The following is a 12,390-nucleotide window of genomic DNA, read 5'->3' as shown; positions in this document are numbered from 1 at the left end:
AAACCCTTGCTCCCCGCAGACCACAGAAAGCGCCACCCCATCATTTAAATGGGTATCCCTTGTTAATTAGTCGCAAAACTTTCACATTAATTAATATTTATGTGCGGCGTCCCTGAATCCAACACTCAAAGTGTCGTCAAGATGAAATAAAACGACATTCAGATTCCCATTCGCATTCGCATTCGCATAATTTGCATTGCGCTTCATTGGAGCTGCGGGCTAATACGATTAGCTCGTCATCCCCCGTCTTTGGGGACATTTCAATTAATTGCGCATTTGTGGCCGAATTCGAAATTCAATTAAAATACGGACGGGATTAAAATGGGCAAACAGATCGACTTTAATGTGCTGCGGTACATATTTTTATTATAACTCTCCATCTGCACACTTTTCATGTCCAATCAGCATTAAATTGCCATCAATATTTGTTTCCCACTGTTCTTTCTTCCTTTTTTTTTGGGGAAAATTCGCCGGCAAACTTTTCGCTTTTCGTCGCAAAACTTTGACGCCTGTACAAGTTAATGAAATTGGCAGCATTTGCCAGAAGACTTTGGCGTTGGCTTTGGCTTCAGTGCCTCCAGTTGGCGTCTCCAGTTGGTGTCTCCACTCGGTGCCAAAATGACAATTGAACTAATTGCTTTACTACCTAGTACGTGCCCGAGAGGAGGTCCTTGAGTCATCCATTAGCACAAATGTCAGAAATATCTATTGTCATAATGATAAAAGTTATTTTTGGAGCGAGAGTTGCTAAGTTTTCGATTTTTCACAAAATAAATTAGGCTGAGCGGCCAGATATTTATCTTAATTTGGGGCAGTCCGCCAGCAGCCAACTAAAGAGTTAAGAGTCAAGTTTGGGTCCTGAAGGAGCAAGGAGCAGCTCCAGCTGCGTACTAAATACGAGAAATAAAAGTACTTCCATGGTGGCCCTTTTTTTGGTCTTTTAGTCTTTTGGTCCTTGCGAAACATAAATAAATAAATAAACCGCTTTTCGGCAAACAAGCGCAGAGCACACAATAAACGGGAAGCTGCCAAGGGACCAACGCCTGGCCAAAATTCCAAGTGCCAAGTGCCGGGGCTCCTCGAAACAAAATGCGAAAGCAAAACACAAACTTGGCCAAAATGTCGGGTGGTACAGAAATAAGGCGCAAAGACAAAGCGAAAGCAAAAATATAAATAACAGAAGGAAAAAGAAAAGGTTGTGCTGGCCTGGCCAGAAAAAAAGGGAAAGTAGCAGTGCCACTTGACGCCCCACGCACCAAACAAAACGAAACGGAACGAAAACGAGTAGAAATGAAATTGCGGCAGTGTGGGAACGAACAGCATGCCAATAATAAATCAGATCCGGCTTTTCCCAGCGGCGGAGGAGGAGGAAGAGGAGGAGAAAGAGAAGGAGCAGGATGAGGTGGAGCCTTTTGGGTGCTGGGCGGAAATGCGGCCTGCCCCAGCCGCCGACATCATTAACGCACGTCCTCAGCTCTCAGGACGCGAGGCGGTCCTTTTGGTCTGGTCGTAATGCAAAATTTAAATGCCAGCAAAGCGATGGCGTGGTACTTTCATTTTACCTTTCCAAAGGCCCTCGAAGGCTGGGCAAACTCGGCCAGCAAATCAATTTCGTAGTTAACATGGCATATGAATGATGGAAACTGGAGTTGATTTTGGTTATACAGGGAATAATAATGTTGTGATATTACTTATTCATTAAGCTCACTTTACGTTTTTTTATTTAACTTTAAAATCTGTGAAATTGCTAAATAATATCAGCTATGTATGCATACCATTAAGTAGTAATTACAACAGTAATCTAATAGATAACTTAACTAAGAATACAAATAATTTTAGTATCATCAACATCCCAAAGTATTAAATTAAGATTTCACCAAGAAGTTACGGTCAACAATAATCTCTAGAGGTTTAACACCGCCAAAGAAAGGGTTTAGAAGATCTAAGGATAAACAAGAAGGACTTTGACCTTTTTAAGTGGTTTCAAATCTCTGGAGATTTGTATGGCATCTCTGATTTGGTCGCCAAAAAGTATAAATACAAATAAATCCAGTTCTTTCCAACCAAATATCCCCAGTGTAAGCCAATGTCCGGGATGTCCTGGCCAATGCCCGAGGCACTGAGTGGCGACATATTTCATGCGGCACGCGGCCTTTGAAGGTCGCTGTCAGTGCCACGAATGCAAAGCGAAAAGGGTTTCCAGGATGTTTGACTAACTTGGACATTTATATGGACCGACGAAGAAAAAAACGTCTTTATTACTTAGCCGGGCAGACCAAAAGGTCTGCCAAATAAAGGCAAGCACGGCAAACAATAGAAAAAGGATGCAGGACGAGGACCGAAAATAAAAAAACAGTGAAAATATAAAACAATAAATAAGAGAGGCCTTCATAAATATGCCAATAGCCGGCCATTAAAGTCGCCAGGCCGCTTTTACGAGCCCACCGCGCGCGGCTTTTTAAGGAGCTCTCCTTTGGCTCCCACGTGAACATTTTCATTTGCCACCGGTTTCCATTTATGTATTTATGTGCATACTTAATGAATTTAATGTTTTATTAATGTGAGCACGTCGTTATTGCTGTTGCTGTGGATGTTGTAGCTGTTGTTGCCGCATGTGTCGGGCTCTTAAGTGACAAATAATTAACAGCACTTGTGCCGAAGGATCTGGCAGTCGAGCGGCGGGGCATGGCAAGGAGCCTGTCTATCGGAGTGAGTGTTCCATAATCTGTTTAATGTAATTTGCAATTTATATTAACCTATTGAAATTTCATTGGCCAAGGAGCGAGAACGAAAAATCTTCTTTCCACCGTCTGCCAGCTTCCGTTTCCGATGCTGCCGCGGAAGTAATTTCAAGGCGCCCATACCTGGCATGATTTTTTCCTTCTCCTGATCATGGATTTTAATATATTTAATGGAAAACTCGGTTTTTCTTAGCTGGCTGTTTTGCCATCTTGCGGATGAGGATACGGATACGGATGCGGAAGCGGCTGGAGATTCCCGGATGAGTGAGTGCCTCGACAGCATCGATTTCTCTGGAGCATCAAGTGCATTATGAGCGTGATTTATTCATAACGGTGCGCGGCGAATGCAAATTTTCGACATGTAACTGCAATTTGCATACATTCTTGCCAATACAGAACTGACAGGGCCAAGTCAGCCAAGTCAGCCAAGTCAGCTAAGCAAAAGTATGGCGCACTTATGGGGGCGCCCGTAAAATATTGTATAGAGAAAATGGCTCACATGTGAGGGAAGACACCCCCGCCGCGCACAGGCTGTCGCATAAACGAGTTTATGTTGCAAGTTAGTACGCGCAATTTGCAATTTGATGTTCGCTTCCGACCCCCCAAAAAGCACCCCTCACTCCTTGCCAAACTCTCGCATGCTGAATATACATATACATCCTTGCAGTTTCTCTCAGGAACATACGTGTGTATGGCTGTGTGTGTGTGGGTGCAAAGTAACTCGGCAATCCAAATTATGGTAATTTGGCAAGCTCGACTGCGTGTCTTTGAGCGTGCACTTAATCTACTTTATGGAAGCGGATGGAGTGCCTTCCAGCTTGTGATTCCCAGTTCAATTCAACTGTCTTTAGGGCGTCAGAGATTTAATTTGGAAAACTGGCACAGTTCCCATCAACTGAGAGGAAAAGCGAACACACTGAAGTGCGTACATTTTCCGGAAAACCGTAACCCAACAACTTCCATTTGCAACACACAATCAAACTGTCATTGAGTCGCTGAGAGAACTCAATTCAAACTACCGAAATGCATTTGGCCAGCACTCGGCACACATCACGTATACGCCGCATGTGGCTGGACAGAAACAGTAGCACATGTACTGGCAAAAACATGCACATTATAGGCAAAACAAAAGGCCAAATGGCAAAAACGAGCTCGACACAAAAGCCAAAAATTGCATATCCCGTAGAGTGGGGCGGGGGCGATGGCAGTGGGGTATGTAACATCAAAAAAAGAGATCCTGATTGACGTGACAATCCGCCACGCACACAGACCCACTGTCACCCTTTCGAACCAAAGTCAAAGCCAACAAATGGAAAAAGGGAAATTGTTAAATAAATATTCATGTGCTGCAAAGGGACCAGTGTCCAATTTGGTATAATGTTTTCATTTTTTAAGGATTTTTCTCACCATTCCGTTTGTTTGCTCTTTACTTTTTCCGTTTTTCATTAGCCTGGTTATTGAATTAAACACCCGCTGACACAAAGAAAAAAAGCAAATGAAATGTGAGCCAAGGCAAAATCGCATCGGACAATGAATTAGCCAAGTTAATGCGGGGCTTTAAAGCCCGAGAAAACGGCCAAAAGAGCCAAGAAAAATCCTTTGCTTTGCCAGCTTATAGGTCCGACCCTTTTTCCTTTGTGTCCAAACGGGGTGGAAGGTGGTTGTGGAATGAAATGAGGATGACTGATAAGCAAAAGGGTCGCAATTAGTAGGTGTCCTGGTGCCCGGGTAGCCCCCTTTAATATCGAACTTCTACGCTTTGATATTGGAGCACGTTCGGGGCCCAAATAATCTGGGGAAGGCCATTAAATGCCATGGGACGTCAACAATTGGTCTAGTTCGAATTGGTTTGTTCCCAGAAGTTTTGCCCCAACCGCCAAACATTCGATACGCATGAAAATCAAACTACAATTAGGCGCAGAATCAAAAGACGGAAATCTGACCCGGAGCCAAAAATCTGAGAAAAATAAAGGAAGTTCACTTAAAAAAAAGCTGATATAATAATTATGTTTATCTGGACGCATTTTTAAAATAGCATATTAAAGACGTATTTTTTTTCAAATAATTAAATATGTTTTATTAATATTGGATACCCGTTAAAATGTAAAAAAGGAACATCTTTAAAGAAAACATTTACAAGTATGAAGAAAATGTATTAAACTACCTAAGAACTATATCCACTTTATACTTTTGGTATAAACATTTATCAATTTTTTCTCAGTGCAGTGGGGGCAGGAGTCACCCACTGGGGCATGAAATGTCAGGGGGCCGCACGCACAACCAGTGCTCCATTTGTTTTTATGCTTATGCTGCAGAATGGCTGCCAAACTAGTCGCCGGTCGTCCAATTTACCAGATTCCGCCACTGCTCGTCGGCCGTGACGCATCGAATTATCTGCGATCCGGGTTTAACTAAGCAGCAGGATAAATGTCCTGCAGCGTCCAACCGTACGGCCAACTCCATCAAGCTGTTGGCGGCAGGCGGCGATGGCGATTTGTTTAATATTTAATGTACAACAACAAAGACGAGCGCCCGAGAAGAGGCATTTTATAAAATATCGCCTTGGGGTCAAGCCAGACAAGTTTGTGGGCTTTCCTTGCCCGGCTCCTTTGTGTGATTTATTTAGTTAAGCTGTCCCAAATCCGAGCAATGCACAAATCCCCGGCACACAAATTATGGAACCGACAGGCCGGTCGAAGTTCCAGCCAACTATTTCAGCTTGATTGCGATGTGGGGGGAGGAGGAGCAGAAGGAGGAAGACTGTCCGTGCGTCTGTCTCCGCCGGAGAACCTGTCAGCCGGACTCTCGGACTGTAGGACTGTATCGAATGAGACGCACGAGCGAGCAGAGTGGACCCGGTTCGACCTAGGTGACAGACGCTTGACACATGGGGGTCTCGCACCCGGACCTTTGCCAAAGTGTTAAATCGGTCGCCACTCGGCCGGAAGGTGGATGATGCCGCCCAGCCCACGTCCGTGTCCATAGTAACTCCTGGGCTCATCAATTTCCCAGCCACTCGAAGGCATCGAAGGCGACAGGATATTGGACTGCAGATGGAACAGGAGCTGGCACTCATTGCTAATGAGTTAATTAGATGATTTAGTTGCCACATTTTCGGCGCCACAAGGGCACATTAATTATAAACCCGGGCAGGAGCTGGATATGGCGTCTACATATTTACACACGTTTCTAATCTAGACGAGCACACAGGCTCTAAGGATAAACAGAATCCTTGGCATTGCCTGCTGATTGCTGGCTTCATGTCTTATGATACGTTAACATCTATCCTGTTTGCACTTGGAAAATTATTGGTACTTTGTATTTTAAGCTGTTCTTTTAATGGGAAAAATGGAAATAAAAATGTCATATAAATTGAGTTTACTGATTTTATACTACGTGGTTAGAAATAAACTTTTGATATACAAGATAAATAAGGAAAATCAAAGAAAGTTGCTAAGATCCATTTATGGTTTTGCCATTGCATTTTTGGTTATTTTATAAAAAACAATAAGTAGTCCTATATAGATGCTTACCTTCTATAAGTTATTGGTATTGTTAATTATTTTTTGATGTCAGATAACAAGAAAGTAAGTATCGGCTTAGCTCAGCATACATTTCTGTATATGTTTTAACAACAACATTAACTAAAAATGTATTACTTCTAAAGTACTACAAATTCATTAAAGTGTACCTGTGGGCTCATTAAAATCCGCATTCAAACATTTGGCAAACGCGTATTAATGAATCCTTTACACAAGTTCATTAATCGCACCGATTTCGTGGCCACAACCGAATCCTGCCCGCAAAGGCGACATCTTGGGAGGTCGCCAGATGTCTAAGTGGTTTGAGGCTGCCGCATAAATCGACCGGAAACGAGGCAACGTATGGATGGAGGTGGGACAAGGCAGGAGTCCATGCCAAGTGGGCTGAGTTTGCATTGACCATGACCGTGAACTTTGTCGAGCCTTTGGGCCTCCTAATGATGCCAGACAAACGTCTCGAAATGAGCTCGCACCGGGACTGCATCCTGCTCCTCGTCTTTTTGCCCATCACACCCCGCTCATTTCACCCACCCTTTCCGACCCACTTCAGCCAGAGCTTTTGACATTGGCCATCAGTAGCCTTGTCATAAGCCCACTGTGCTGCAGTCTAGATACAGATAAGAATCCTTTGCGCAGTGGGCGGCCAATTGTCCCAGATAGCCTTCCTGAAGGGCGTGGCCAGCCCTCTTTGTCTCTGCATTCCGACTTTTTTAAGCCGCTTAAATTGCATCCAGCTAAGCAGCTTGCCATTTTCAACCTAAGGCAGCAAGTCGAGCATCGCTTTGATTACCGAAATTAAACCAAATAAAAAAAAGGAAGGTCCAAGCAATTGGCCAAAAGTTTGGCTTTTTTCGTTCAATTTTTTCTGCTTGTTTTTTTGAGCCAAAGAAAGTTTTGTTTTTGTGTGCTTTCAGCCAGTGGGTGTATTTTACACCATCAAACCACTGGCGTCAACCGAATTTTTAACTTCATTTAGAACTCATTAAAAACTTTGGCATAATTGCATAAATTTGCAAAGTCAATGGGAAACTTGTCCAACGCGAGCTCGGCGTGTCCTGCTCTCTTAAGTGATGGGTGTGGGTTGGGTGACTCCTTAAGAAGATCCTATAGGAATGGCTCTGGAACTACCACTTAAAGTCAGGAGAAGGAGGAAAAACCTAACTAATTGGAGCCTTGACAATTTTGTAAGAACTCGTGGTCTAGATTCCGTATTAAAATGTGCAAATATCAATTTAACCGGTGAATTTCTTTAAAAGTAATATTTTTAGGTGTAATTAGATGTAATTAGCTAGAAATTTACTATTTGTAGCACAAAAAAATGCTGTCTTCAAAATGATTTTTCCGTTACTAAATATTATATCATATATTAATTTAAATGAAGACAATTTAAAAATGATTCTTAATTTTAAAAATCCAACTCTAACCACTGTACACAAAAGCTTTCGATAAGCCAAAAAACGAAGGTGAACCTAAAAGAAGAACGAAGCTTTCAACTCTGTTAAACTTAACAGGGCAGTAGACAAGAATGATAAATAAAATATAGAATTCATGCACAGTTTCATCAGTTAATTAACGTCTAGCAACTTTAATTGATTAACAAAAACAAAATTTGGGCTGCCCTTTTAAGCTTTCAAAAGCTTTATAACAAAACTCAGTCTAAAAGATAAAAAATGCAGCAGCATATTTCTTAGAATATTCGATTATATAAACTCATCAGTCGACCCAAATTCAAACATTGATATAAACATGAATGATTTTATTTAACATGATTTGGTGTGTAGTTTATTCATCAATTAAATGTTCTATAATTTATACATATACATGAACTATTTATTTTCTTTAAATACATATTATTTCAACATTTATTGTTTCGGCTTGTGTTCATGATTATAGTTGTCGTTGCTGAAATGATTGGGCCGTCGTATCATAGAACATTTCCCCATTCACTCTTGTGACCAGAGACAACAAACAAATATATATTAATTTATGCAACTTTATGTAATATTCATTAATTTAGAGACAAATAAACAAACAGTATCTTTTATAGATCTTCATACTTTTTGTAGATTTCCACATTTAAAACGTTATTTTGCATTAAAGCATTGTTTTTGCACTTAATATTCCATTGTTTAGTTGAGTTGCTGTACAAATTGTTCACAAGGTTTCGGTGCAGGGACGGGGGGCGTTACGGAAAATAGGGGGCGGGGTTTTGTTTAATACTTGTGCGAACCGGTGAAACGTCTAACGTAAGAACAAAAAATAAAAGATAAACGGGGAGCAAACGAAAGTAAGACAAATAGCAATTGTTAATTTTTGTTGGAATGCTACGATTCTTTATGCGAAAATGATTAGACAAATTATAAACAATTCAAAGAGCACACACTTAAAACCTAACAAAAATAGTAAACTTTAACAAATGAAATTGTAGGTAGGACAATAGTAGTGTGTTGGCGGGAGTAACGACAATCATTAAGCAATTCAATTTATGTACATTGCAAGAAGGGAGTTCAATACTACAACACACATTAGAGTAGGTTTGCTCGCTTGGACGATATTTAACTAGTTATTGTTTTGGCTACGCTGGGCCTCTCCGAGATACACAAATCCAGGGTCTCAACGTAGGTTAGATATTTTGTGGTTGTATTGTGGTTTATGTATATATAGACGCATACACAGCGGGATATTGCAGGAGGTGGAGACGCGCCGCACGATGCGCCGCCGCCAGCTTAAATTATGAATGAAACAAAATTTTGGACAAAAATCAAAAACAAAACAATAAACAGAATCTAATGGCGCGAGTCCCTAGGGTAGAATTCGGCCAGGATGGAGGCCGGGATACGCTTAAGCATCTCCTTGGGGAAGATACGCAGCAGCTGCCAGCCGATGTCCAGGGATTCGAAGACAGTGCGGTTCTCGTAGTTGCCCTGGAATAAAAGGAACATTTTAAAGACGAGTCAACTTATATTAAGCGGTTTTAACTCACCTGCGAGATGAAGTTCTTCTCGAACTTGGTCAAGAACTCCAGATACAGCAAATCGTCGGGCGTCAGGGCCTCCTCACCCACCACAGCCTTCATGGCCTGCACATCCTTGCCGATGGCGTAGCAAGCGTACAGCTGGTTGGACACATCAGAGTGATCCTTGCGGGTCATGCCCTCGCCAATGGCGGACTTCATCAGACGCGACAGCGATGGCAGCACGTTGACTGGTGGGTAGATCTGTCTGTTGTGCAACTGACGATCGACGTAAATCTGACCCTCGGTAATATATCCAGTCAAATCGGGAATGGGATGGGTAATATCGTCGTTAGGCATAGTTAAAATGGGGATCTGAGTGATGGAACCGTTGCGGCCCTCAACACGTCCGGCACGCTCATAGATGGTGGCCAAATCGGTGTACATGTAACCGGGGAAACCACGACGGCCGGGCACCTCCTCACGGGCAGCGGACACCTCACGCAGAGCCTCAGCGTAAGAGGACATGTCAGTGAGGATGACAAGCACGTGCTTCTCGCACTGGTAGGCCAAGAACTCGGCTGCGGTCAGAGCCAGACGGGGAGTAATGATACGCTCGATGGTCGGATCGTTGGCCAAGTTCAAGAACAGACACACGTTCTCCATGGAACCGTTCTCCTCGAAGTCCTGCTTGAAGAATCGGGCAGTCTCCATGTTGACACCCATAGCGGCGAACACGATGGCGAAGTTGTCGGTGTGGTCATCCAGGACAGACTTGCCCGGCAGCTTGACAAGACCGGCCTGACGACAGATCTGGGCAGCAATTTCGTTGTGGGGCAGACCGGCGGCAGAGAAGATGGGGATCTTCTGACCACGGGCAATAGAGTTCATCACATCGATGGCCGAGATACCGGTCTGGATCATCTCCTCGGGGTAGATACGCGACCAGGGGTTGATGGGCTGACCCTGGATGTCCAAGAAGTCCTCAGCCAGAATTGGGGGTCCCTTGTCGATGGGCTTTCCGGATCCGTTGAACACACGGCCCAACATGTCCTCAGACACGGGCGTACGCAGGATGTCGCCGGTGAACTCGCAGAGCGTGTTCTTGGCATCAATGCCGGAGGTTCCCTCAAACACCTGGACGACGGCCTTGGAGCCGCTCACCTCGAGCACCTGGCCGGAACGTACGGTGCCGTCAGCCAAGCGCAGCTGCACAATCTCGGCGAACTTGGGGAACTTGACCTCATCGAGGATGACCAGGGGTCCGTTTACACCGGACACCGTCTTGTAAGCTGAAGGAAAAGAGTTTCAAAGATTAACATTATATCATACTTTTAAGATGTGTATTATAGAAATAAGTTATGGAAAAAGAGTGAAAAAAGTTAAATGTATTTAAAGGTATAAACAATTATAAAAACATCTAATTGGTAATAATTAAAATAAAGTTAATTTTCATATCTGTTTGGTCACGTGAGCAAGATATGATCTGCAAGCTAATATTTGTGAAAACTATATAGCATCCACACAATATTAGTAATTTTGTTTTCAAAGTCCAATTAGAAAAAGAAAACCGGTTCAAAATTGTGATGTTTCATAACAATGTTCATTAAGTCAGAAAGTCACTGAGATAATGAAAAAATCTAAATATTTTATAAAAAAAGATATCATTTTATTTTTTTCGGTAAAAGCCATTGGAAAAAAAAGTTATGATAAAATAGTAGGGCTTTTTTCATTATTTATTAAGCATAATGATTCTGATTAAAAACGATGCCTTATTAACAGGATTGTTTCTTCTTCAGTTATTTCATACAATAAAAAAGTATTTATAGCAATGATTCTGATTAAAAACGATGCCTTATTAACTAGGCACATTGTTTCTTCGTCTTCCAGTTGGATTTCATTACAATAAAAACACGAGTCGCGCAATGCTCACATGAAAGTGGGAATCTGATAAGAAAGCAAACGTCAAAAGAAAATGTGCGGGTGCGAGGGGGCGGCTAAATTATGTCAGCTGACTGTCCAACTGGTTTTTAGCCCTTGCCACGAGCTGCAGTGGGAATCTTATGAGAATTAGATAGGGAAAGGGGAATGCGAAAATGCAGACCAAAGATAAAAAGGAAAAACAAGTAAATTTAACAGCAAATAATCACGTAAGCGGTTGTTTTTTAACTGTTGTTTTTATGCAACGTTTTGGTTAAAAAATATTAGTTATTATTTATTTGTTTTTGGGTGGCAATGTGACAAAGTGACAATTACGTTATAAAATGAGAAGATTTATCATGTGTCGAAATAAATATTAATAAAATTGACACCATCGATAAAAAGTAGTTAAGATGCGGAGAATTGCCGACCGAACCGACCTATCACCCATTTTTCCTCCCACCCAGTTCGCAGTCAGGTGCCTTTGAGAGTGTGTCTGTGTGCGCTCTGAATGGCAAAAGCAAACAGCTGAGCAGCGAACGGTCATGTGACGGCGAAAATTTTCAATAAGAGTTAACGCTGATTACGGGGGTGCTTCCCTGAACTATCTAGTAAATTGAAGACCTAGTTGTCATTATAAAAAACATTCTTCTCTATAATTGAATTGTTATGCTGACAATTCTATATGTTATTGTAGTGGGTGTCGCAAGAATTTATTGATTTTTTCTCTACTCTGCCTCACACCAGAATCGGGCAAACTGTCATGGCGGACTTGCGTTTTTTCTTATTGGATTTCTTTTGCCACTTTATCGGAGCTTTCGAATGCATTTCTTATTTTTCTCACTTAAATTCTCAATTGTCTACTCACTCAAGCGGGGCTGGGAGATAAAGTCCCGGGAGACGGCGAGGACATGTTCCCGCTGGGCTTGTTGGGCGTTCATCTTGAATAGACTTTTTCTGCGCCTCCTCTACCTTGAAAATGCACTGCAAATTTCGAGCTGTAAATATTTAGGTTGTCAGTATGGTTTTCAACTTTGAGCACTTTGAATTTATAGGCACGTACAATTTTTCAGCTACGAAACAGTACTGAGCGACACACACGCAAAATTTTGGCCTGCGAAGTCGTTGCGAGTACGAGGAAAAATTGCCCTGGAACTGAAACTTTTGCTGAATCTGAATCTGCTGTGACGTCACGTGCCGTCACATGACCCGTCAGGCGTTAGTACTTTTGTGA

At 42.3% G+C, this 12,390-nt stretch overlaps 1 protein-coding gene across 1 annotated transcript; it reads right to left on the bottom strand.

The window, feature by feature from the left end:
• Positions 1 to 8,024: 8,024 nt before the first annotated feature.
• On the bottom strand, positions 8,025 to 12,348 carry LOC108111774 (V-type proton ATPase subunit B). Its single transcript, XM_017221341.2, has 4 exons — positions 12,220 to 12,348; positions 12,025 to 12,154; positions 9,267 to 10,528; positions 8,025 to 9,207 (listed from the first exon to the last, which is right to left on the bottom strand). Exons 2-4 carry the CDS (start codon positions 12,095 to 12,097, stop codon positions 9,070 to 9,072), a joined length of 1,473 nt encoding a protein of 490 aa, XP_017076830.1. The 5' UTR covers positions 12,098 to 12,154; positions 12,220 to 12,348; the 3' UTR covers positions 8,025 to 9,069.
• Positions 12,349 to 12,390: the final 42 nt, after the last annotated feature.

The sequence above is a fragment of the Drosophila eugracilis genome, unplaced genomic scaffold, assembly GCF_018153835.1.
Source record: "Drosophila eugracilis isolate 14026-0451.02 unplaced genomic scaffold, ASM1815383v1 contig_415, whole genome shotgun sequence".
In the NCBI taxonomy this organism is placed as follows: domain Eukaryota; kingdom Metazoa; phylum Arthropoda; class Insecta; order Diptera; family Drosophilidae; genus Drosophila; species Drosophila eugracilis.
This window is presented reverse-complemented; position numbering and strand designations above follow the sequence as displayed.

Excerpts from the sequence above, each read along its gene's own strand:
- LOC108111774 (XM_017221341.2), bottom strand. The coding sequence starts at position 12,097 with ATGAACGCCCAACAAGCCCAGCGGGAACATGTCCTCGCCGTCTCCCGG. Across the intron at positions 10,529-12,024 it reads TATCTCCCAGCCCCGCTTGA|CTTACAAGACGGTGTCCGGT; the intron begins GTGAGTAGACAA and ends CTTTTCCTTCAG. Across the intron at positions 9,208-9,266 it reads AGAAGAACTTCATCTCGCAG|GGCAACTACGAGAACCGCAC; the intron begins GTGAGTTAAAAC and ends CTTTTATTCCAG.